Source organism: Manis pentadactyla, chromosome 7 (assembly GCF_030020395.1).
Source record: "Manis pentadactyla isolate mManPen7 chromosome 7, mManPen7.hap1, whole genome shotgun sequence".
NCBI classification, from domain to species: domain Eukaryota; kingdom Metazoa; phylum Chordata; class Mammalia; order Pholidota; family Manidae; genus Manis; species Manis pentadactyla.
In genome coordinates this window covers 1306387-1332248 of record NC_080025.1, presented here as the reverse complement: position 1 = coordinate 1332248, position 25862 = coordinate 1306387, and the positions used below count along the sequence as shown (strand labels likewise).

General features: G+C 48.9%; 1 protein-coding gene and 1 long non-coding RNA gene across 2 annotated transcripts in view; both read left to right on the top strand.

The window, feature by feature from the left end:
* The first annotated feature begins 263 nt into the window (after positions 1-263).
* LOC130684364 (uncharacterized) lies at positions 264-3975 on the top strand. The gene is made up of 3 exons (XR_008998613.1): positions 264-384; positions 778-1023; positions 3613-3975. It is a non-coding gene; the product is annotated as an uncharacterized LOC130684364 (long non-coding RNA).
* A 761-nt stretch (positions 3976-4736) lies between these two features.
* Positions 4737-25862, top strand: part of LOC118918953 (uncharacterized) — a 155631-nt gene continuing 134505 nt past the window's right edge. Inside the window, exons 1-3 of the mRNA XM_057505027.1 lie at positions 4737-4892; positions 5496-6021; positions 11139-11239. Coding sequence (XP_057361010.1) covers positions 4737-4892; positions 5496-6021; positions 11139-11239 — 783 coding nt within the window. The remainder of the gene's footprint in view (positions 4893-5495; positions 6022-11138; positions 11240-25862) is intronic.

The window sequence follows — 25862 nt, the reverse complement described above, 5'->3', positions numbered from 1 at the left end:
AATCTTCATAAATTGCTGGTGAGAATTTGAAATGATGCTCCCAGTTTGGAAAACAGTTTGGCAGTTTAATCAACATGCATTTACCAGTGATTCCATTCCTGAGAGAAATGTAAACATATGTCGAAACAGCATTTTTCATAACAGCCCCAAACTGGACACAATCCGGTACTGACTGGGGAAGGTAAAATAAAACACAGCGTAACTCACGCCCAGTCCGGCTCGGCCGCAGCAGGACCGCAGCCTCAGAGAGGAGGCTCCGTGGTGGGGGCTCCGTGGGCGACCCCACCCCGTGTGTCCCCATCACGTGGAATCGCTGCTTATTTCCTAATCTGTTGGCTGATCACATCTTTGAAAACTGAATTGTGGTGATGGTCACACAACCGTGTAAGTTTACTAAACCTCGTTCAATTATACTTTCAGGTTAATTTAAGTAAAGTGCAAATTATACCTTAATACTTTTTTTTTAAGATTGATTTAATAGCATGTAAATGACACCCTAATAAGGCTTTTTAAAAAAATTAGATGAACATTTCTATTTTTTTATGATCTGCCCTGGTTGACTGTCATGTATTAGAGGTGATGGCTGCCAGAAGTTAATGCATTAAAGAATGTTAATGACAGAAATCCTCTTATCACAGCGGGATAATCATATTCTGTCACAGATTTAAAAAATAGGATGGTTCGGTCCTGGGTGTCAGAGAGCATCTGAGCAGATAGGTGTGTGATTCTCAGCAGCCGTGCCAAATGGCCGCCCGGCTAAGTGTCAACTGCTTTCAGTTTTTCTATAGAAATTCCAGCCTTCCCAAGTGAAAAAGAAACAGCACTCAGAATGCCCTGCTGTGCGCAACAAGGAAAGGCCGAATTCCCAGGGGCCAGGCCACCCCGATGTAGCCTGGGGGGCTGCTTCTCAGCAGATCTTCCGACATGTGGCCAACTTGCAGTTTCTGTACGGGTGGCCATTCCAGGTTCCTCGCAGAGTACTCACTGCTGCGTCCAGGTGGGAAGGGCACGTCCACGGGACAGGTAAGAGGCTTGGAGCAGTCCCCCCAGAGTGCCCTCCTCAGGCCCTGACGTCGCGTGTGCCCTGTGCCTCCAGCAAGAATCATGCAGGCGTCATTAGACGGTACAGGCCTTCAGGGCTGAGTTCCATGAGCTTCTTTACTTTATTTGTGCTTATATTTTTCTTGTATTGAATGATCCAGATGGAGATCTACACTCTTTCATATTTTTGTGAGAACTGATGCTCCTAATGAAAGCTGGACAACCAGTGGCGTGAAGACAGGATGTGCAGACATCTCAGTGCCTCTTCCCTGCTGGAAAGGGGGAGTTACATCTCAGAGGAGAAGTGTGGGAGCAGAGGCTCATAAATGCACATTATTCACTTTGTTGTAAGATCTTCAGCCTCAGCCTTGATCCCGTCACCTCCCTTTAAATGGCCCTATTTCCAGGGGAAAAGACGAACGGATTAGGTGCATTCTGACTTCTGCGGGAGAGATTCAATCACATTGCCCTGGGCCTTGGCCCTGACACTGGGGCGCCAGACGAGGTGAAAACACTTTCCTTTGAAACGCCTGCCTTGGGCAGGTTCTTCTCTCTAAGTATTAGAATTGTTGATGGGTAATTCAATTGTTGATGGGGAATTCACCGCTCCTCAGAGATGTGTCCTCAATTTGCAGTCATTTAGCTTGTGACACTTCAGTTGCACAAAGCCTTTTTTTGCGTAATACAGGAGCTCCAGCCCACACTGAAATGTCACACTACCACCTGACATCCTCTTGAGGTCAAGCACCTGCCTCGCACCCCAGCATCACGCCCCCCAGGAGCCCGTCAGCCGACCTAACTATAAATGAAAGGTGAAACCTTCCAAGTAAAATTTCTAAAATGCAATGTTTGCTATACAACATTTCAAGAAAACAAGGCAAACAAACCCTGCAGTTTGCAGTTCGTCCCATGAAGGTAAAAAACAAAACAAAATAAAGCCTCCCACAGGTCAACAGAGGGCACCGACTTTATTTCTGAGGGACAACGTAGATCTGCCCTTTTGACTGCCTCCCTCTGCTGTGAGCGTGGTGGGCAGCGTCTGTGCAGACGCGGTATCGCCCAGGAGTGCGCGGGGCCCCCTCTGCCGGCGGCTGCGGCGGAACCAACCCCCGGGACGGGACCCCGATGGGGGCAGCTCGGGGAGGCTGTCTCGACCTTCCCCGGAGTGCGGCGACCTCCCGGGCTCGCTCACGTGCGAGAACAAACGCACGGAAGCGCTCCCAAGGCTTGTGGACTCCAGCAACAGTCAGATTTCCTTTTTTTTTTTTTTTGGAGTCAACGTAACGTTACCAGTTTTGCAAATTAGAAAACACATTAAATATTAAGTAACCAGATGGTCAGAGAAAGGTTGCCATCTCTTTTATCATTAAAACAAGCGTAGAAAAAAAACACCAGCTTACAACACAGAGGAGCTTCTGCACTTGAATGGTCTCTGCTAAAACCTACCCAGAGTCCCTGCTCCGTTTGGTTTTTCATTTTTCCATCGTCTAGAAATTCCTTACTCTAACCCAGGTCCACAAATCAGCGCCTGGGGAACCGCTGCCGAGCTGGGCTTCCCCCTCTGATGTTTCTCCATCTGCGGCTTCTCCCAAAGCTTAGAAATGCAAAACACTGCAGGATAGTATGCAACTTTTAGCTTGAAGATGTTAATTCCTCAATTCCCTTTACAACATACGCTCATTCCTGATGGATACGTGATCACTTATCACACCAAAATGCATTCTTGCTTAGAATCGGAGACGTTTATTAAGTCATGCCTACCAGAATAATGGATTCTAAATATTCAATGAAGTCTCAGATTCACTCAATATTACAAAACTATTACTATTATGATGATGTAGTCTCAGTAACCTTTCAGTTCTAAATAAGATTTAGGTCATGACATGAGCTCCCCACTTAATTAATATTCATATTTGGCCAATATTTCCTGGAAAAGAAATTAATCTTGGAGGATTTACCATAGTTTATAAAATGGCCTTACGCTTGTCCTTTGCAAGTTCAACACACACCACGTGACTAACTCATTCTGTCATTTCTCACACACACACACTTATACAGACAAATGTGATGAGGATGTAGGTGTATTTACCACTAGTCATAGGCTTTGAAAACTTGGAGATAAAATGAGGGGACAATCTGAGAAACAGAAAGGCCACATTGTTCATCACAGTGCACAAAATATTTTGAGAACTCTGTTTTCTCTAGTAGATGGTAAACTCCTCAAAGGTTAAGATGAGGAAAAAACTTCTGTTGGATCCCTAGTGGTGCCAATATTTAAGTTTTGCAAATAAAAGCATGTGTATTCACCCGCGGTAATGCACATTTGCTGATCTGGGGCTCCCGGGTCGCACCGGCAGCTCTCGGGCACTGCCCCGCAGGCGCACGCGCAGAACGGCTGCTCGCCCCCCCTTCCCCCGTCTAAACCTGCAGCCTGGGACCCAGGCCTCACGCAACACGAGGACCCCACATTCCTTGGACAGCTGTTGTTTCAGGGGTGGGTGGGTGACTCAGAGTGAATTAAAAATCTTTGCTTTAAATTTTGGTGAAAAAATACTTTCTTTTTCTTCTCAGGCATCCGAGGGCTGTCCCCAGGGGATTCTGGGAGCTACCTGGTGACCACAGTTGAAGATACTGAGCGAGGATGTCGTCGGCCCCGAGGAGCAGGCCTCGTGGGACAGAGCCGACGTCCTGCACCCAAGACCACCCCTTTCCAGAGCCACACCATCTGCAGGTTGCCAAGGTATTGCGCCCTGGTGTTTTCCACTACTTGAAACAAGGTTCCTAATTGATTCAAACAGCCAAGAATTCAAAACCTCCCTGTCTTATTTACTCGTCACACAGAGCTTTATTACCTTCATACAAGTTTGTAAAATATTTCAGGAAACATGGAAATTAAGTATGAGTCCAGAAACGTGTGGGAAATGGCTGTTTGACAATAACTGGAATGGGTGGGAGGGCCCTTGAGGCCCATCTCCCCAAGCTTTTAGTGCCCCAAGCCCGCTGGCCTTGGGGTGAAAGGATGTATGCTCCCCTCGGGAATAATACTGAACCTGCAGGGCCAGCCTCTATTGATTTCAGTCTTAGAGGGAAAATTTGAGTGAATGTTCAATAGGCACTTAAGTGTCAACTTTGCTGAAAGTGATGTTTACTGCAAAGAATGATTCCTCACCCTTTTACAGAAAACTAGAAGGCTGTGCTGAGCAGCAGATGACTTAACCTCTTTGTCCCGGATCATAAATCTCCACTAAACTCAAACAGTGGCCACAAAAGGCTTTGGTAACAGGAAACAGGGAACCTCACAGCTGCATTTTATCTCATGATGAAAGGCTTCCAAACGCACACGACGGTCATCTCGAGCAAACCGTGACAAAGAAATTCATTATCCAGGCTGCTTAGCAAATGGCCCATATCAAGTGGCCCAGTAAATCTCTTGCTAAAGAAAATGTCCTTGTTAGGGGAGCAAAACAGAAGATCCGCCCACATCATTGTTGTCTCTTAAAACTAGCACTGTGGTTGGCGTTGTTTTTGCTGTGCTTGATCATGGCCAAGGGGGCTGAAACAAGCAGACATACGTGCAAGGTGACGCTCTAACGGGTTACGTGTGTGTTGGGAGTCCCGGGGGAGCAGGGCAGTGGACCCAAGGATGAACAGTGGTCATAAAGCATTAGGGACAGCACCGTATCCAGCTAGACAGGATGTCCAAGGACCATCCCAGCCCCCCATCCTCACGCCCTCTGCATCAGAAAATCCGCCTCCCAGCCTCTCTGTCCAGTGCTCTCCTGGTTCTTATTGTCACCGGCCTGTTCCACGAACTCAGTGACTTCCGCCGAGAGCTCCTCTTAACTGCAGATGTAGACAATTTCTCTCATTCAGATCTCAGCTTGTCACTCAGACTGAAATCCTTAATGGCTCTCCATGGCCTAGCAACCTGTATTTCTCCTTAGCAACATCCCTTAAAAACTTGGAAGTTTTTGTTGTTCAAACCCTATCTTTTCACTTTTTGCTAGATTGGAAGCTCCATGAGAAAAGAGCTTGTGTGTCTTATTTACAAATTTAGCCCAAATTTGATAAGAGTATCTGACTCACTGTTGATGCTCACTCAGCACTTGGAAATAAATAAGCACCCTCCACAAGGCCCTGTGTATAATAGCCCTGCATTGTTTTCATTTTTTAATTTAAAAATTGTGGATGCTTATATGTTCAAAGCACCGTTCTGGGTTTTGAGGATATAAGTCAATAAGATAAACCTCATGTCAACAATCATGAAGTTTATATTGAATTAGGGAAAACAGATTGGTTGCACAAATTATCCAGTTACAGTAGGTGGGCATTTTCTATTATTAAAGAAGATGTCCAGTGAATACAGACAGAAGCTAATCCGAAATGCCCCATTTCGTTGTAATGTAGAGCTTTGTCGTCACTATTTGGGGAACCAGGAGCTCACGGACCTTTAGGGGGGCAAGGAATCACGTCGTCCTTGCGGGGCCCCTTCGGCCGATAGCTACACTGCCGGTCAGGCCCGCGTGCTCGGACCTTCGGGCGCTGTCCACAGCGGTGCGGGCAGAAGGGGCCGTCGCAAGCCGGAGCCCCGAGCTCCGCTACGTCGTCCTTCCCCCTTCCCGAGGGTTCTCTCCGCGCGCCCAGCTCCCGGGTCAGCGGAGCGGAGACGGGGCACTGGGGCTCCGCGCGGCCCCCGGCGGGCGGGCGTGGGCACAGGCGGCGCGCCTCTGCGGCCGGGAGGCGGGGACCCCGCAGGCCCGCGATCCGCGGCTCCGCTGCCTCGCTTCCCCTCGTCCACCGCCAGGGGCAGCGCCGCGCCTCCCCGGCCCAGCGGACGTGACGTCACACGCCGCGTCCTGCGCACGTGGAGCCCACGCTCGCGCCCCGCGTACGTCGTCCCGCGCGCCGGCGCTGGCTGGCGTCTCGGGCAGGGCGAGCGCGGGATCCTCGGGAGGGCGAGCGCCCCGCCGCCCCGGGTCGGTAAGCCGCGCGCCGCTGGGGGCTCCAGGCGGGGGCGGGCGGCGGGGCGGTGGGAGCGCGGGGGGCGGCGGGCGGGCGCGGCCCGAGCCCTTCTCCCCGGCTGGCGGCGCAGCGCTCCCGAGGCCGCGCGCTCCCGGTCCTGCGGGGTCCGCAGCAGAGGCCCGCGGAGGCGGCCGCCCTTCCCCGTGTCCGCGCACTCAGTGCGCCGCTGTAAAACTCGCCTGGAGTGCGGACAACAGGCGCGGACGGGCCTCGGCCCCCCGCCGTCTGCAGGGCCGCCCTGTGGCCGGAGGCCCGGGGTGCCGCGAGGAGCTCCTGGGTCTCTCCCGTCGCTCCAGGTCCTGCGAGCAGAGGCTGTAGTTGCCTTAGTTTAACCTGGACGAGCGTGTGGAAGCCTGGCGTAGCCGTCCGCCCCGGGAGTGGCCCCGAGGAGCAGGGCGCGCCGGTGTGTCGCGGACCAGCCCGGACGCTTAGGGGCAGGGCCCGCGGGAGAGGCGCCCGCCTGGCGTGTGTCCCGCCGCGCGGCGGGGCCCGGGGCCTGGTGCAGACAGGAGGCCGTGCCGTTGGCCCTGCTGCCGGGGGTGGTGGGTTCCTCCATCAGGGAGCCTGTCGCCGCCTTGCGCACGGACGCCTGGGCTCGCGGAAAGCAAAGCAGACCCCTCACGGTTCGTGCGAGTCGCCGCCCCCAAACTGACACGCTTGGCAGCCGAGCCCCGCTCAGCGGCAGGTCCGCCCGCGTGGGCCCCACACCTCGTGGTGCCTCTGGCCTACAAGCCTTTGAATGATGATTTTGCCAATTGGAGCCCCTGGGAAGGGAGGCAGCCTCCCAGCTGTCGGGACACCTTCTCAAAACTGCAACTTGGCCGTGGGGCTCTGCCCGGAAATGAACTCTGACCGACTTAGGCTCCAGACCCTGCAGTCGGTATTCCCGAGTTGGAGTGTGTCCCCCGCGGTCGTCCCTTGTAAATGGGGTGCTCTGGGGGGCAGCTGCTCGGTTTGCGGTTTTCCTGAAAAGCCTGGCCCCTGTCAGTGATGCGGCGGATGGCTTTCGCCCGGGGTCCTGGGTTGCCGTCGGCAGCCGCTCGGCGGCGAGAAGAGCTCGGAGGCCTCGGTGGCCGGGGCCGGGCTTCCCTTGGTGCGCGTCACTGTGCACGTGCCGACTCTGGGGCTCGCGGCCTGTCTGCCCCCCGAAGAACTCGTAGGTTCAAGACGCTATGCTCTGGGGCTGTAGACGAGGCGGACTGGCTGCTCGTGGGCCCATCTCGGTCACGCAGGTGGAGAGGGCCCCTTCTCTAGACTGCTGAACCCGTGCCTGGCCCCAGGGCGCACCCGATGCAGGCGCACGCAGGGTGGGCACCGAGGACCCGGCTCTGTTTCTCGTGCAGAGGCCGCCCGCTTTGCGCGTGGACTGCACCGGAACTTGGATTCCCAACAAGGCTGTTGCCGTGTCCCTGCCGCGGGCGCTCTGCACTTAGCAGTAGTGCTGTCCAGCCCTACGGCCTGGCGCCGGCCACGGCCTAACTGTCCTTTCTGCCCCGTGTGCTTTCTGCCCGCGGAGGTGCTCGGGTGGGCTGGCAGCCCCGCGCTCCGTGGGCAGCTCCAGCACCTGTCACCAGGTCGCCCGGCATCGCGCCCTGAAACCCCCGCAGACCTGTCTGCGTCTCTTGCTTTCTCCTGGTCTGGCCTGGTGGTCGGGAGATTTGATGCCTCGTTGTAAAGATCTTCCCAGAAGAGCTCATCACCATTTGTTACCCCCCTGGGTGACCATCTAGACACGGCAAGGTTCTGGGGACTTATTTTAAGTTGGGGGATTTCACTTGGGCCATTAATGGGACGGCACAGTCAAATCTCAGCATAACGACTTAAAAGAAAACGAAATAATCCTCAAAGTGCAGAGGCTGCAGAAGCAAAGCGGGATATCGTACTTCCTGCTCCTGCCCATGGAACTGGCACCACTGTGGTTGTTTACCGAAAAAGCCAGATACTAAGTACGCTCGCAAACGTCGCAGAGGCAGCGGGCTCTTTGTGTTACAGAATCTACTTATAAAAATATTTCAGGAATAAAGAGCAGAAAATACTCATTTCATTAAAGGAAAATGTGTAAAAGTAAAATGTGTAAATGTAAAGGAAACAAACTGCTGCTGCTCACTCGCTGTGACTTACAAACCATGGAGTCTATTTGTATACACTGACTGCAGATCGTGACATCCTTCAGGTTTGGAATAATGGTTTTCATAGATAATATTTATGGAGCATTTATGATGTGTCATGAACTATTTAAGCTGCTTACATGTATTAACCTATGATTGAGGAGCCTCAGTGTGTAAATAAATCACTTCTCTGTTCATTTTCTTGCAAAGCTATATTCTAGTTAGCTAATTAAAAATAAATGAACATTTCCAGACCTGATATGGAAATCTGACTCAGGATTCTATGTAGTGCTTTAGATAACATTGCATAGAAGTCACTGCCTTCAAAATGGTATTTTGCTCTTCAAATGGAGAATTTCCATAATTCATAAGTTGAGCTTTCTATTTTGTTGTGCACTAATTAGCTATACAATTTAATTATGCATAAAACTCTTAACTGATGATACTGAGGGTGTCCAAATGGCACTATCAATCAGTAGGAACAAATTGTGATTATTATGTGGTTTTGTTAGGTTTTACACCAAATAAAGAAGCAGATTACACGTACTGTGTGCATTTTACTCTTGAAGATAATTGGGCTCAGAATCATCAAATGAACTATAAACTAAGATTGATGCCTGTGTTAATCACTTAATCTTATTAACCTACCAATGAAACATATTTATTTTGTGTGGTCTGCCTTTAAGATTCTGTCTTCAGATGCCATCACTGTATTTTAAAAAACATTAAAAAATAGTAGACACTTCTTTTTCTTTGATCAGTATCCACGGCTAGCTCTCAAACTCAACTGGAAGGAACTGAGTTTTAGGAAATGTATGAACTCTGTAGCCATTAGGGTATCACTGCTTTCCTATTTTATTGTTTTATTTTTAATTCATCCTCGTTTTTTAGTAGAATTCTACTTGCCCTTAATTTAAAGTCAGTGTGTTTTGACGAGGGATAGCAGCCTCTTGTCCCTCTCAAGAGAGCCCACATTTCAGTTCCTTTGATTGAAATTTTTTGGATATTTACCTCCAAATTGTTAAGTATTACCCTTTAGCTGCAGTCATTGATTTTCATTTTGCAGCAGTAGTTACCGAATTTGATACGGGGGGGGCAGTTTGATCATATTCGGCCCCCCGCCCGCCCGCACGACACTTCCCGTTTCCCTTTCCTCCCTTCTTTTCCGAGGTGCTTTTGCTTAGACCGTGTGCGTGCCCTTCCCAGCCGGGCTCTCTGCGCCCCGTGACAGCCTCCCGTTTCCTGGACAGCACTGCCGCCTTTAAGACTCCCTCCACTTTCTAGTCTTCTCTGCCTCTTTTAAATAGTTCACGCTTCGGCTCTACTTGCACCACGCCGAGTTCTCTTCCCATTTGGTGTTCTGCCGGTGTCCTCCTGTGTCACAGATACTGCCCAGAGGTTTCTCACCTGCTTCAAGTGGGCAATGCCCTCCTTGGTTTCTTCTCCGTCCTCCTGAGGGCCGCCTCGTCTCATTTCCTCCCTTGGATGCCCAGCTTCCCTCGATTCACGTCTTCTTGTTTCATTCACTTTGGTGGTGTGCCCCTCCTATACCATTCCAAGTGTGAACATTCACGAGTCACGTTTCCGAGAATTTGTCAGCCCCCAGTTGTCTTCAGTATACCATTGTTCTTAGTTGACAGCTTTGTGATTGATTCTAATTGAGAAATATGTTTTTCTTTAAACTAGGAGGGTATTATTCCATTTTTTTTCTAGCTGCCAGTGATGTGTTTGAGAATCTAATGCTATTTATTGATCAGACGTTCAAACACCATCAGGAAGACATAACAGTTACGAACATATAAACACTAATCAAGAGATCCTCAAAATACAGCAAGTAAAAATGAAGGGACAAACAGACAGTTCTACAGTGATGTTCGGAAATTTCAGTTCCTTGCTTTCAGTACTGGGTAGGATGGCGAGATATGGATATGACCAGTGAAAAAGCAGAGGAACAGCACTGATTAAATGGATCCGGAAGATTGTGCCACACTGCACACAGAACAGGCACGTGTAGTTTTTCACGTGCACATGGGACGTCCACCAGGGTAGAGCACAGACCGTCTGCTGTTGGGCCACAGAAAAGTCTCAATAAGCAAAAAGATGGAACTTATCCAAGTATCTTCTCCAGCCCCAATGGAATGAACTGGAAGTTAACAGTATACAATGTCCTTCCTCCCTCCCTTGAAACAATTCTGACGGTGTGTACTTTGTGGGACAGGAGTGGAGTGGAGCCTTCCCTGCTGGTGTTTGTCACTGTTTCCATGGCATATGTTTATGCCTCCTTTTCCATTCAGTCTGTTTGTGGTTTTGGATCTAAAGCAAGTTCTTGTCAACAGCTTTAAATCCATTCTTCCATTCTCAGCTTTCAGTTGGAAAGTTTAATCATGTGTAAGATAATTTTATATGTCAGATTGGCTAGACTGGTTCTAAGTGTTCCGCCAAACCCTAGTCTGGATGCTGCTATGAAGGTATTTTGTAGCTATGCCAAGAGGGAATAATTTTTTTTGAACTTTTATTTATTTTGTATGCATATATTATTATACTTTTTAGATCTGTGGTTTCATGCCTTTCATCAGTTTTACATAATTTTCAGCTGTTATCTTCTCTGCCTCTCTGTCTGTCTCAGTTTCTTTTGGTCTTTTTAAATATATTGATTTGACTTTGTTGTATCCTAGATCTTGTAATTTGATTTCGGAATACCCTATTGGTCTTTTCTTGTTGCATTTTTTTCTCTTTAAAATGCTTTATTTTTAAAAATAAACTTTATTTATAATAGTTTTATATTTATTAAAAAATGAACTGATAGGACACAGTTTCCATATACCTTTCTATGCAGTTTCCCCACTAACACCTATGTTGGTGTGGTACAGTTAGAGTGAACAAAGCAATATTGATGAATTATTAACCAAGTAAAGTCATAGCTCACTGAGCTTTCCATAGTTTTACTTAGTGTCCTTGCTGTTCTAGGATCCCCCGTGGATATGGTGCCGCGTCTGGCTGTCGCCATGCTGCCCTACGTCGCTGTGACCGTTGCACAGTGTCGCTTCTTTCTGATGAGCTCTGGTAAGGTAAGGTTGCCCTTCTGTTGGGATTTGGTGGATATTTTCGTCATGATGCTGCTGGGATTATGTGTTTTGAGGAAAAGACCACAGAGGCATGATTTCTGATGCCGTGTTGGCCTTGGCGCCCACCCGCACCCCCACCCGGCCGAGGCGGTGCCCCCAGGTCCCTCTGGGCCAAGTCCCTCCAGCTGCCCCCACCCTGTGCTGCGCTCTGGAAGGCGCCCCCTGCATCAGCCCCACTGACACGGTGAGAGGCCAGGCTCGTCTCCCTTGAATGCAGAATGTTTGCATAAATCACTGGGAATTCTGCGGCTTCTCTCCTGTCCCATGTATGTATTCACAGTGGCATAGACTCGCTGGTATTTACTTCATGGCTGTGTGTCGCCTCATGCTACTTAATTTTGTCACTGAAATCAGTCCATTTTTGGCTAATGGCAGTTCCTTCTGTTGTTGCTTTGACAAACCTCCACTGGATGTTTTGTTTGTCTTTTTGCTTTCGTTTTCCTTTCATTTTTATTTTGGGCTCCGCCACCTTATGTTCTGTTACTGCACGTGGCTCCAGGTTGAGTCATACCGAGTCAGCCATTTCTCTGAAGAGCCTGCTTCCTTCTCTTGGAGAATGGCGTCGGAAATCACGGTGTGGGCCCTGAGTGTTTCCATCGCCGCCGGGCGGCTGTTCCTTTCGCCAGCTTGCCGACAGAGCAGCAGTTGTGTGCATGCGCATGTCCATAGCTGCCTCTCTCTGTGACTGTCCGTGTCTCCGCTGGCTGAATGCTGTCACACTGGCCTCTCCAGCCCCAGGCCGTCGCCATGCAGATCATTCTGGACTGCTCCCTGCTAATCTGTGAGTTCCCACTGCAGGCATGAGGAGTGTGGTCCCCACATCTGCCTCCCGACGACTTGGTCGTTCAGTTCCAGCGCATCTGTACAGCAGAATCAGAGTCGCTGACCTGTAGCCCCTGGGTTCACAGCTCTGGCAACCCCAGCAACCATGCGGCTCCTTGGTCCCTAGCCTCGCAGGCCTCCCTCCCCGCAGGTCCCAGGTCCACCCCACCCCACCTCCTCTGGTGAGGGTGGTTCGCATGTGAAACACAGTTTGATTCCCCTGTCTGTCTCCATTCCTTCCAGGGCCTTCCCAGCCTTCCAGGTAAATTTTTTGTAAATTACATGCATCCAGTTTCATTCTTTGATCTAGAATGTCCTATGGGTTTTGAGAAATGCAGTGTCCCATATTTACCTTTACAGAAGCATACAGAATAGGTCACTGCTTTTAAAATCCTTCAACTGTCCAATTCTCCATCCCTCCCCATGGCCCTGGGCAGCCGCCGGTCATATCATCATCTTCATGGTTTGCCATTTCTGGATACTGTGTGATGGGTTTCATGCGGTACCTGGACTCTTCAGACTGGATTCTTTCACTTCACAGGATGTATTTAAGGTTCTTGCATATCTCGGTTCGCTATCTTAGTGAGAATGTCCCACCCTGCAGCCATGCAGGACTGCAGTTTGTTTACCCTTTACCCATCGGAGGGAGTCTTGGCTGCTGGCAGTCTAGCTGAGTGTGTAGCTGTTTGTGAGCACTCCATTGGGCATGTTCCTGGGGGCACGATTGCTGCACCCAATGGTAGGACTGTGCTTGTCCTCGTAAAGCTTGCAGGATTGTCTTCCGCAGCGGCTGCTGCGCTTTGCATCCCCACGAGTAAGGAGGAGCTCCTGCTGCCCCACGGCCTTGACCGGACTGTGACACTGTCCGCTTCTGCATTGTTGCCATTCTGGTGGGCGCATGTGGTGTCACTGTGACCGAATTGCAGTTCCTTGAGTTGGCCATGTTTCCACATGCTGATTTGCCATTTATGTGTGTTTTGGTCACGTGTCCTCTCAGCCCTTCTGCCTGTTTTTAAATTGGATTGATTGTTATGAGTGAATATAAAACTTCCTTGTGCATTTTGGATAGAAGTCTTTCATCAGATCAGTAGTTTGCATATATTTTCTCCCAGTAAATGGCTTATTTTGTGTTTCCTTTATCAGTGTTTTTCATAGAGCTGAAGTTTTTAATTGTAATAAATTGTTGCTATCATTTATTTAGCACTCGCTAGATATGGTTGCGGTAGTTGTTCTGATTGTATGGTGGCGGTGCTGCTCCCAGTGGCAGTGATAGCGGTGACGGTGGTAATGACTTGCTGCGAGTGAAATCCATTATTGTACAGAGAAGAGCCCCAAATACATGTCCTGCCCCCTTCATCATTCAGTTCAAGTTGAATTCTGATTCATAAAATATGTTGCTGATGAAAATCCAGCATTAATATTAACATCACACAAAGGAACCATAGAAAACTGCATTTGGTCACTACACATTTTGGAAAGCCTAGATTAAAAGCTTTCAGAGAACAAGCCCATTTTTTTCCCTTGTGTTACAAATCTGACATTTTGGTATATTTTTGTTTTTCATTTGGTAATATTCCTTGGTTTGATTTTGAATGTATGTGCACAGAGCCACAAATATAGGTATCCAGATTTCTATATTGATTAAAAGCTCGTGCTAATATAAGAATTTAATCTTGTTAGGAATTAAGGATCTAACCACTTTTAGAACACACTGAATTTCAGTTTTAGGGTTCTGAAAAATACAGAAAAAACTTCTCTGGAATAAATCCTTAGGTCCTGAGTATTTCTAAGGGACTCAGGGATACAAAAAAAATCTTTAGAATGTATTGACTGTATTGGTAATTCAGTTTTAGTTAAGATAACAGTTCATTTCTCATGAACCCAGAAACAAAAGGAACAGTTTCCTACATCACAGCCTGGAACACTTGAAAACTCGGACTCATTTCCCATGGTTCACACACAGTCTGGGGTTCGGCTGGTGGACGTCAGTCCACCACTGATTGCCGCCGAGCATGTTGATCTGTTTCTTTCCAAACTCTGGTCTGCACCCGGGGAGAGCAGGGATGTCACCTCTGCAGTATTGACGTGTGTGAAGTGACCACCTGGGACAGCCCTGCGTCTGTCACGTCATGTCCTGAGGTGCGGTGCACCGGCTAGGTCTGTCTGAGAAGCCGTTGCCAGCTCGTGTATGCAGCCGTTTGCTCTGATGGGACGTGTGTTGCTGCGCGGTCAGCGGCCCGAGGAGGCAGCCCCCGGTCCTAGCAGCCACACCTCCCTCCCCTCATCAGAGCTCATTTTAGGGTACTGCTGCAGCTTGTAAGCGACTCTGGTGATGTTCCAACTCGATTTCTGCCAGGTTGCTAAGACCTGTGTTCTCGCTCACACGTGTGTTGGGAATAGTGAGTCCCACGCCCTGTCCCTGCTCCGGGGCCTCTGCAGCCAGTGTTTGCTTTAATCCCCAAAGCTTGAGGACTTCCTCTTTCTCAGCAGTCTCGCCACTTAACTGCGGCGGGAATCTGAGTGGTGGCCAGCTGTCACTACCTGTTTCTGCTGCTGGGTGAGTCATCCTGTGCTCTGCCGCCCTCCCCTTAGGCCCACCTGCAGGCCTCAGTGGCATCTCTCCGTTCACTTCCACGCCCGCTACCTGCTGCCTGAGATTCTTCCCCTAGCACTGTCCCGCCTCTCCCCCCAGTGTCTGTCTTGGCCCATTTCTGTATCTTGCTCCTTCCCGTCTACTGCTTTCCACGTCCATTTCCATTTCCTAAAAGAGTGGCATGAAAAAGGTTAGGAGCCATTTTTAAAATGGTAAGAGGATCACGTCTTAAGTAGTGAGTCTATAGCATCTTACTGCACTGATGGATAGTGACTGTAACGGGGTATGTGGGGAGGACTTGATAATGGGGGAATTGTAGTAACTACAATGTTGCTCATGTGAAGCCTTCATATGATTGTGTATCAATGATACTTTAATAAAAAAATATATATATAACCAAAAAAAGAGGATCCCGTCTTCCAGTATATTGATCCTTATATCACAGTGTGACATTCCTCAGTGTCTCTGGTAATTTTCTTTGCTCCAAACTCTGCTTTATCTAATACTAATATAGCTACATTTTTAAAACCTATTTACATGGTGTGCATTTTCCCATCCTTTTACTTTCAGCTTATTGGTGGCATTGGATTTGAAGTGAGTTTCTTGTAAACAGCACGTAGCTGGAGTTTTTTTAGTCTGCCTGCCAGTCTCTGCATTTAATCAGTGTATTCAAACCATTTACATGTAAACTAGTCATTAACATATCAGAATCTGTCTTTCATTGTATTGTTTTGTGTTTGTGTCCTCTGTTTCTTGTTTCTCTGTGTCTTTCCTTTCCTTTCTGCGGGTTACCTTCTGAAAATCCTTCAGGATTCCATCTAGATGTAGTTCAGAGCTCTTGAGTGTGTCTCTGTATAGTTTTTATGGTGTTGCCCTGGTTATCACTATAAGTGTGTTTCTCACCACATTCTCCTGTTGCTGATACGTTACCACTTTGATTAAAATGTGGAAGCCTCATTTCCTTTAGATGGTTCTAGCATCCCCACACTTACGTACACTTGCCTTCTGACTCAGAGGGTGTGAGACATGCTGTGTCTGGCTCACCACTCGTGATGATAGACCCATCGGGAGAAGGTAGTCTCTTGTATCAACTCACACGTCTGTCTGCGTTCCTGTTCCTCATTCTAGGATGCTTCAGGATTGCCATTTCCTTTCTGTGTGAAGAATAGGCATTGTTCTTTCTCCATGGCTGTGTTGGCTAGCAGCACGTTTTTATTTTTCCTTTGTCTGACAGTGTCTTTCTTCATTTTCGCCTCATTCTGTGAGGGTCGGTTTGCAGGACGCAGAGCGGCCGAAGCCTTCTGTGGCTGGGCCTCCGGTGGTGCCCCCTGACCCCCAGCCCCCCAGCCAGTAGCTCCCCATGGGGGGGGGCCTTCTGGCAGATCCTCACGTTCAGTACCCTGTACCCGGGGCTCATTGAACAGAAAGACCGCCTCGGAGTAAATGGTCTTTAAGATGAGACAGGGAAGATGCAGAATGCTGACGGAGGGATGTGTGTGGACTCCGGAGAATTTTGCCTATGAAACATTTGTTAGGTAGACAAATAAAATTACTACTTTAAAAAATAGAAAAGAATAGGCTGAAACAAATGCTTTTGTAATATACATGTGTTTACTGCACTTTGTTGGCACCATGTTTTAATGTTTCTCTACACTTTTGCTAAGTTCAGGAATATGAAGTCTGAGATTTAAATGACCCAGACTTCAGTAGTTATTTTCCTTTTAAATTTGATCAGCATTTTAAAAAACATCTATATACAGCTAAATATGTAAAGCTTGGCTTATTTTAAGTTCTACATTCTATGTAACCAGTCAAAAATTATAATCATCATTAAAATATATATGTATATATGTATAGTGTGTGTGTGTGTGTGTGTGTGCATATATATATATACACACACATATACATAAACATGCTGGCATTGCTGCTTCTCTATGGCATAATCATTTACGTCAGGGACTAAGAAAAAATGCCCAGGGCAGTGATGATAGTACATTATATGTCTTCGATGTTCTCATGGAAATAACCTCAAAAGGGTAAATACCAAAGAAAAAAATACTAAAAATTCATGATAGAATGCTCTAGAAAAATTAACCAATGCAAATGAAGAATTTAGGAAATGTGTAATTAGGCAAATACCTAAAATATGAACCAGTTAATAGTCGAGAACATGTTTAATTGTCCATTTCAGTTCACGACTAATTAGCTGTGGATAATTTAACAATATTTGTTATCATATGTAAAATTTCAGATTGGACGTAGGAGATACACTGTCACTCCATTTTGTCTTATTTTTTCCTTCATTTAATTCTGGAGTAAAAGAAATAATACAGCTCAATTTTCTAATACAGCTTTGACATTTTCTGATTTCAGTCATTTGTCGAGGCCTACTTGTTATGTATGCTAAATCCAGTGAAAATGGAAATCTCTCTACAGTGACTGCCATGGCCCATGGCACTCTGCCAGCTAGATATGTAGATATTTGCTGTCTTCCCTATGACTCTTTAATATTTTAAATTCCACGTTATGTAGCTCTTCTTTAGGGAAAAGTCAGTTATACGTGCAAATGACTCCACTGTCATTCTGTATCCACGAGGGAAGCAAGGAGATGAATTATACTAAGTACATTTAACTTTAATTGATTGACATCTAAGGTCTTTCTCATGTGATAGATCTCAAAAGTTTTGTAATAGAATAAAATATTATATATTAATGAGTATCACTTTATTTTGAAGAACTAGTATTGAACAAAAAAGTCATTTCTTAAAGGAAATGGAATACCGTCTCACCCAGTCGTAGTCAGATATTGATAGCAGCACAAATCTTTAAGTCTTTCAAACACGACAGGATAAACTGGTAACTGCCCTGCCCGTGTCCTTCCTCCGCTGCGTCCCCCAACTTGCATCTAATACAGGTTTTAGCTTTTTTGTGTTTCCTTGATCAACAATGAGAGTAGCTACTGAAAACTGTGGGTGTGGGTGTGGGTGTGGGTGTGGAGGTGCTGACTTTCTCCAGGCTGAGTGACACTGTGAAGGTACCTCGTGTGGCAGCGCAGTGGGTGCTGATAGGAGAGCATCATTCTTCGGTATGGCTTGTGTTGGTTTTCTGTGACAAAATGAAGCCTCTTGAATTTCTTGTTACTTAATTGATGGCCAAATTTGGAGGGGGGCATCTGCTGTGCAAACTTTCTGTGCTTTGTGCCTTCCTGCCGCCTCACCCCTGAGAACACACCCGCCCTCGCCTGCTGTCGTGCTATGGTCCCCAGCCCAAGGACCTGCCTCGTGCCTCCAGGTGGGGCCTGACCTAACCCAGGCCAAGCAGACTCTTCACTTGGCATTTTTACAGTGGACGTAGAGTAAAGACACACGGGGGCCACTACCCTCCTTGGGGTCCCAAGTTCCGAGGCTGGGAGGTCAGCCTCTTCCACCTGGAGAAGTCAGAGCCCATCAACCTAACACGGAGCAGAAAGGGAGGAGGCCATAGCGGCATAAAGACAGCCTGCTGTCACTGTGCCTGCTCAGGCCTTAGGAGGGAGCATCCTTGCACTTGGGACATTCTTTTTCTTTAGGCTCAAGCTTGTGTGAGTTGGGTTTCTGCCACTTGCATCCCATGACCCTGACATGTGTACACAGGGCAGGAACCAGGAGTTCACAGTTCCTAAAGGGGAAGGATTGTGGCCCCAGGTGCCCACTTCGTTCCTTCCTGTTCTCTGCCTCAAGTCTGCAGAGTCTGCGGAAGACAAAGGTGCTTATGTGGTTATGACTCAGGATGCGTTTCCTGTTGGTGGTGGAGGAGGGACGTGAGGACCACAGCCGCCTGTACAGACCATGAAGACTTCCTGAGGGAATGTGCCAGGCCATGGGCATGAACGCTTCTCTCCGGTGGTTATGTTCGGAGGTTAGCTGGCCCTTGGGGAGGAGCTGTGAAGCCTCTAGTGGGTGGACTCCTGTATCTGGCTAATCTGCAAATAAAAATGATAATAATGATAAAATGTCAGTGGGATGCGTGAATGCCTGTTCTACCCAACTTGATTTGGGACCAAGAATGACACTTGGGACCCTTCGGTACACTGACACTCAGAATCCCAGGCGGCCACCAGCAGGAGCCGGGCAGAGACTCACCTGGAGAGAGTGAAGAGAATCTTGCAGCAAGGCAGCAAGATGAAGCATTTGGATTGTCCTGGGAATTCAGGAAAACATTCACCCTTCAAGATGGCGAGCAGAGGCAGCCACACTCAGGCTACGCAGGAGTGCACCATAAGTGTAGATGAGATCCCAGCTGTTCTGTGTGTGGCAGACTCGATGGCGGGAGTCGACAGCCTTCTCAGAACCCAGCCCCTGGAGACCTCGGTCCTTTGGGGCGCCTCTGCAGCTCCACAGAAGGCAGTCTGGAAAACGGGCATCTTATCTAAAGCCCTTATTGGAAAAAGGGAAGTTATGTGAACAGCCAACGTTTCCAACTGCATTTCATGCCTGGTGCCTGTCAGGCAGCTCCTGCTGAGTCTCTGTTGAACTGTACAGATCATTTCGCTCCTAGTTCATCCAGTAGGGAAATGGGAAAACCCCCAGAAGGCGCTCCGCAAGCCCAGGTCAGAGCAGGACCGCCCCACACTGGGCACTCCGGAGGCACAGATCCTGGACGCCTTTTCTTGAGCAACTGCGTCCCCCTGGCGTGGGGTGGGACGGGGCACTCTTACTCCTCGGCCCCTTTCCTCGCCCGCCGTTAGCAGCTTTCTTTGCTCTCTGGGCCCGCGTTGCATCATTGCTACTGAAAGGCCTGTTCGGGGCATTGTGCGCTTTCACCAGCTCATTACAGAGAACCTCGTGGTTTTCTGCACAACCCATTCTACTGACTCATCTTCCTGCTCCGGAGCACCGTGCAGGTGAGCTGCCCCCCCCCCGCCCTGGACTCCTGAGGAGGGACGGTCCTAATCCTGGGCTCGGCCTCCCAGGCTCTGCGCAGCTCGCTGCTTGTCTGCTGCGCCCTCTGTGGGGGGCTCCCAGTGCCCTGAGAACAGCAGTGTTTTAATTATATGGGCTCCTTTCCCAGTTCCACAGGAGAAGCCTGTCACTAGGGAGGTACTTTATAGTCAGAAAAAGAGAGAGAAAATTATATATGTATTTTTATTTAATACATATATGCATATGTATCTAGTGTATGTGTATTTTAGAGGAGAAAAACAGTAACTACATATTTTTATATTTCTGTTTTGTGTCATTATTACAATGGCTATGAGGCAAAACCCAGTGTGCTTCAGACCTGTTCTGAACTGAGCCCAACCAGTGCCTGTTATTTTCTCCTCTAAACACACTTGGCAAGTGTTAGCTGGGATCCCTGCGTGATGCGCTCCTGCTGGGTGGGGTTCCGGCGTGAGGAACCATAGGGACACGCGGCTCAGGCGGCTGGGAGGCAGGGTGCTCAGGAGGCTCCCCGAGGCCAGCATGGGAGAAAGTCTTGCTTTTCTGATGTGAAGGTGGGTGCCCTCTGCACCCTGCACAGCAGGTCCCATCCCACCCTTTGCCTGACTTTGCGGGGAGAGAGTTTATACCGGAACCTTGTGGGGAAGCTTTCTTAGGACAGAATCCTGCCCCCTGCTCAGCCTCCCCTCCTCACGTCTGAAAGCTCCACATTTTCGAAATGGCAAAATTCAGACGTAAAGATTGACGGGGTGGTGGTAGCCTATGGAGATGGCTGCCTCTTCAGAGCGCTGTGAGGCGTGGTGGTCGTGTGCGGATGTCCAGGCCATCAGCAGGCGGCCTTGCGCCGCTTGCTCCATAACAGATTGCGTTCCGTGTCAGGACCGGATTTCTCAAGTGCCAGGCTCAGCCTCTTCCAGTTATGTTTCTCAGAGTGAAAATAGGGTCTACAAGCCCTCATTATCTGACCGGGTATCAGTTGTCCGAACTGCTGAGCAGCTCAGCCCCTGTGAGCCTCGGGAGCCGCCACCTCGGTCCTCGGGACCAAAGAGCTCGGACCCATTCTCTCAGGGCCCACGAGGGTCTGTCAGTCCAGCGCGTCACTGCCAGGCCGTCACCCATGAGTCTCCTAAGCTCACTTCCTTCACTTCACCTTCCAGTTGATTCCAGGTAGGAATAATATTTTAAAAAGAATAACACACGGAGTGCAGTTTCTTCACAGCTATTGAGGCGTAAGCATCATGTGCCTTTCACCGGCTCTTCCTCAGCATCCTGCAGCTTCTATGAAGGGAGGCGCTGGTCCTAATGGCAGGTCAGGAGAGCTCACCCTCTCTTCTCAGGCTCTTCCCTTTGCAGCGTCGACACAAACTCCCCTGAAAACAACCTTCCAAGCTGGGCAACAAAAATGTCCTGTGTGTTTTCCCATTACTAGGAAGTTACACTCTGGAATCAGATGTTCCCCTTAGCAGGTAATACGTGGGAGCTGTTCTTGTTTAGAGTTTGACACCGCTCAGTGCTGCTCATTTACCCCCACAATTTGCAAATAAATGGATGACTTAATGTGAATGCAAAAGAAAGTGAAGCCCAGCGGGTTTAAGGGGTGTCCCCCGGAGGGCTGTCTGAGGTGGCTGCGGGCATCCTGAACTCTGCCTGTAGGAGCCCTGAGAGCAGAACTGGGGGAGTCAGATGACTTATACTGACACTGTAGGAGGAGAAACAAAAGCATAAAAAATACATATATCTTGAAGTGTGCCTTCTTATTTCTTCCCGTCAGGAATCTGGCTTTCTCTTCCTTTGCTACAACTGTTCTCTTTCCACAAAGCCGCCAGCACTAGACAGGCTAGAAGGTAACAAGCTTCTGTGACCCAGAGCCTCGGGTTTGTTCCCTACCCCGGGCGGTTCAGAGTGGGGCTTCCTCAGCGCGCGCTGGGCGGGGGATCTAGCTTCCGGTGCAGGCCAGGAAGCCTGAAACGTGTGTGGGCCCACTGCCGCGCTTCCCCAGTGAGGCTGGTGATTTAGGCACTGGGGACGCCGGTCACATCGGTCACTTAAAAAAATGCTTCGCAAGAAAGACTGTATGTGTGCAAGTGTCCTTGTGAACAGAGCCCTGTGCTGCTGGCAGACCCAGGACGGCGTAGTTATGGACCCGTAATACACCTTGTTACATCTTCGAATTGTTTTGCATATCTGTATTCCTTTTAAAGTATTTTATAGATGATTTCATAAAATAAATAGTTCAGTCATCTTACATTATCATGTTTATAATCCCAACTATGAAAGGACATTTTGTGTGCTTGTTTGTGGAATATGTTTCAAGATGCTTCCCAATTTCATCTGTCAGAATATACACATGATGGCAGAAAGAAATTTAAAAAACAATTTTCAAAGAAGAGAAAAAAATGTAAGTTCATTAACAATATTTTTAAAATTCATAATTTAATACTAAACTCATTGCATTATATCATATAATAAATGATAAAACACAAAATGGGTGAGTGATAGGAAAATCATTAGGGTGTATTTTGGAGTTCAGAACTTAAAAATATAAAATTTTAGCAGATGATAAAAGCAGCATTTAAAATTAGACTGATACGTCTGGATGATTACATAAATAGTGCAGAGGTATTGACCAGCCACTTGGGGAGATAAGGCTGGGTGAAAATATTCCTGCTGCATTATATACTTAGGTATAAAAACAAAACAACCCCCAAAACCTATAAAAGTAAAGAAGAAAAGAGAGCTGCATGTGTTTAGGAACAGCTTTACGTCGTGAGGGCCTCACGCATTTTCTTCTTCGTCTGCCCTGTTCCCTGTCGCATCCAGTCCCATTGCTGAAAGGCCTTATGCCGCTGATGCCCTCTGAGTTTCTGTGTGTGGCCCTGTGACTCCCCTGAACTGGAGAACCAGCCGCACGCCGTCGCTCCCACTCAGGTTCTTAGTGGACCTCCATCCCAGAGGCGCCCTAGCGGCGTCCCCAGGGCTGGGCTCCTCTGCTTCCCTCTTGCTCTCGGGGCCCCCCTCGCAGGAGGTCGCCCTGGGGTAGCAGCCCACATCAGCATGGAAAGGGCAGCCTTTACACCCCTTCCTGCTCCTGCCAGCTGCCTGGGGTCAGGATGCTCGAGCTGCTGGACCAAAGCCAGGGCAGCCTGTTGAAGTAATCAGGACTCTTGTTTCTAGCAAAACATGTTCAAATTTTATCTTCTGAAACCTGCACCTACCCGCAGGCTTTTTAAGCTTAGTAAATGCTCTCTGGTCTTCCCCAGCTGCCCAGGCCAAAGCCTGCTGCGTCCCGTGTTCCCCATCTGCACCGGCCCCGCCCCGCTGGCCGCCTCCCTTCTGAGCGAGTGAGTGCAGGGGCTTCCTCCCGCCTGCCCACCACCCGCTGCTGTCCAGCCCTCTCTGGTCTCTCCCACAGAGGGCAGCTGGGCCCGTATGTTACAAACAGAGAACTCGTCCGTCACGCTGCTGTGCAGAACTCCCGAAGGATGTGTGAGGCCCGTCCTGGACTTTCAGGGCTCACGTCACCTGGCCCTGACTCTTTCCAAACTCAGCCTCTGCCAGGAGCAGCTGCCGTCCTTTATGTGCTGCAGACCCCCTGCCCACCGGCCGTTCCTCAAAACCCCAGAGTATAACTCCACCCCCGGGTGATGTATTTGCTGGGCCAGCCACCCCAAAATGCCCTCCCCCGTGGAGCCCCTTGGCTGGCTCCTCGCCCCCCCAGCCTCGGCTCACTTTGCCCATAAGGCTTCCTCGTCGCCGCGCTCGGGCTGACTCCTTTCAGCTTCCGATGAAGGGGAGCAGCGGACTCCCAGTTGGTTCCAGCCACCCAGCAGGGGCTTCTCTCCCGAGGGCTGGAGGTTTATTCCTGACTGTAGAGTCACCCTGATCAAAAAGTCCCGTTTTTGTTTTCCCTATTTCACAATTTTGAAGGCAGTTCAAGATATGAGCATAAGTGATGTTTGCTCCTGGATTTGAAGAAAGACATATGCGGTTAGGAGCAAGTGTAAATTAATGAATAATCACTGTGGAAATAATCAGATACACAAGTGAGCTGAAGCTAAAGCTGAAGAAAATGACTCTTCCGTCTACTCCGGGGCGGCTTTTGTACCTCGTGGGTGTAGATATCGTCAAGTGGAACATGTCTGGCCTCTGTTCTGATCTTTGCCCCCTAAAATTCTAAAAACAAAGCACCTCCAAAATGTCCCACGTCTTACCCTTCTGGCAGCAGGCACCTCGTGTGGCATGAGGTCGCGGCCCCTGCGATGGCAGGGGTGGCGCCCTGATCCTCGCTCGCTGGTCGTGGGTCCTCAGAATCGGCTCAGTGCTGCCGTCGCCGGGGTGGCTGGCTCAGATGCCTTGCTGCAGCTTTTCTGAATTCTTTTTAAGAAAAACCATGTTGGTAGAAATGTGGTCACATGCATGATCTCCTTCATGTCTGCTCTCCGAGAATGTCCCGTGGAGTCGCGGAGGGTCGCTCGGATACTCATGCAGGGTCAGGCGGCTTCCGAGTCTGTGGGTCCCTCTGTGGGCCCGTGCTCGGCTCCCAGGGCATCTGTCCCCTAATCCCTCCTGTCTGGTTATTTGTTTCAAGTGTTTGGGCTCTTAAGAGAAAGATAATTTATTTTCATTATTTCATTTCTTACACCTTACACAGTTCCTGGCAGACAGACATTCTTTTAATTTTTGAATGAATTAAATTACTACCTTTTGTCCTAGAAAAAACTCACCTCACCCTCCATCATATATTTATGTGCATCATGTATATTATATAATATATAAAATACATAGTATGGGGGGAGAGGCAGAGGCGGAGGGCCGGTCAGGCGCCTGCAGGGACACTGCGCGCTCCTAAAGAGCTTTTCTGCGCAGGGAGGGGCCCCGAGCTGGGGTCGCAGCAGGCGAAGGCCCCCGGGTGGGGAGGACCCCGCTGAGAGCGTGTGGGCTAGCCGGGGGTGCGGGGACGGGCAGCCCGGGGCCTCTGGGAGGACAGGGACGGAATGGTCCCACAGGAGCGGCTTCACTCCTCTCCCGTTTATTTTTCGTGATCACTGGCTGGGGATTGAATTTCTTCCTGAGTCTCCCTCTGCAAAAACAGAAAGGTCGAAATGCACATTTTGTTAGTCCTCAAGTTCCACAGTTTTAGCAGCTTTTATAGCAAGGCTGGATTTATCTTCTACATTTTTATAAGTGTTTTATTTGGAAAACTATCCAATGGATGGAATTCCTTGCCCCTCAGCAATATTTCAAGAGTGGAGCTTCCCCAAATGAAAACTAAACACTTAATAACTAGAATATTTGCTTAGTAGTTTGGGCTTGATTTCTTATATCAGGAATTAATGTTTTCCCTCATTAAGATGATAATAATTAAATAGTAATAAAAATAAAAGTAAGTCCTAAAAGTAAAAAAGTAATAAAAGTGAAAAAGGTAATAATTATTTTAAATGACCTGTATGTAATTCTTATGTGTTATTTCTTAAGTGGCCCACAACTGACTAGAAATGGCAGGAAAAAAAGGATTCTTTTTGTTCTTCCTTAGCTAATCTCTCAAATCCTAGCACAGAGCAAGGTCATGCAGGTGCTCGATAAAGGCATGCTGGGAAGTGAAAAAAGCTGAATTGAGTAAAGGTTTCAGTGACCTAGAGCGAGACCACCAGAGGAAGAGACAGAAGTGGGCTCCATACCTCCTGCAGGAATACTGCCCCGTGGAAGGGCAGGCGTGCTGCGCCGGCGGTGTTGGAGAGGGAGTGTTCCTGAGCTCGGGGCTTGGCTTTGGGTGAGCCGTGGACGGGAAGGAAGCAAGCCTTTGTTTGGATCGGACGCTGTCAGCAAGCGTGGGCAGTGCTGTGAAGGGGGAACCAGGCACACCTGGTCCTTGAGGTACAGGATGAAGCAGAGCTGGGGGTATAATGGGAGAAGCCACAGATGCTCGTGTTACCCAGGATATGTGTGTGTGTGTGTGTGTGTGTGTGTGTGTGTGTGTGTGTGTGTGTGTGTGCGTGCGCGCGCGCGTGTGTACAGCGTCCACACTGTTGTGTGTGTCCAGATGTGGTTATTGTTAAATTAGTTGAGTTGCTAGAAAGATACACTGCCTGTGGGCGGCTAAGACAGCAGAAGCCTGTCCTCCCCCGATCCCGGGGCTGAAGTCCAGCACCCGGGTGTGGGCAGGGCTGGTTCTCCTTGGCTGGCAGGTGCTGCCTTCTCCCTGTGTCCTCCCGTGGCCTCCCCTCTGCACATC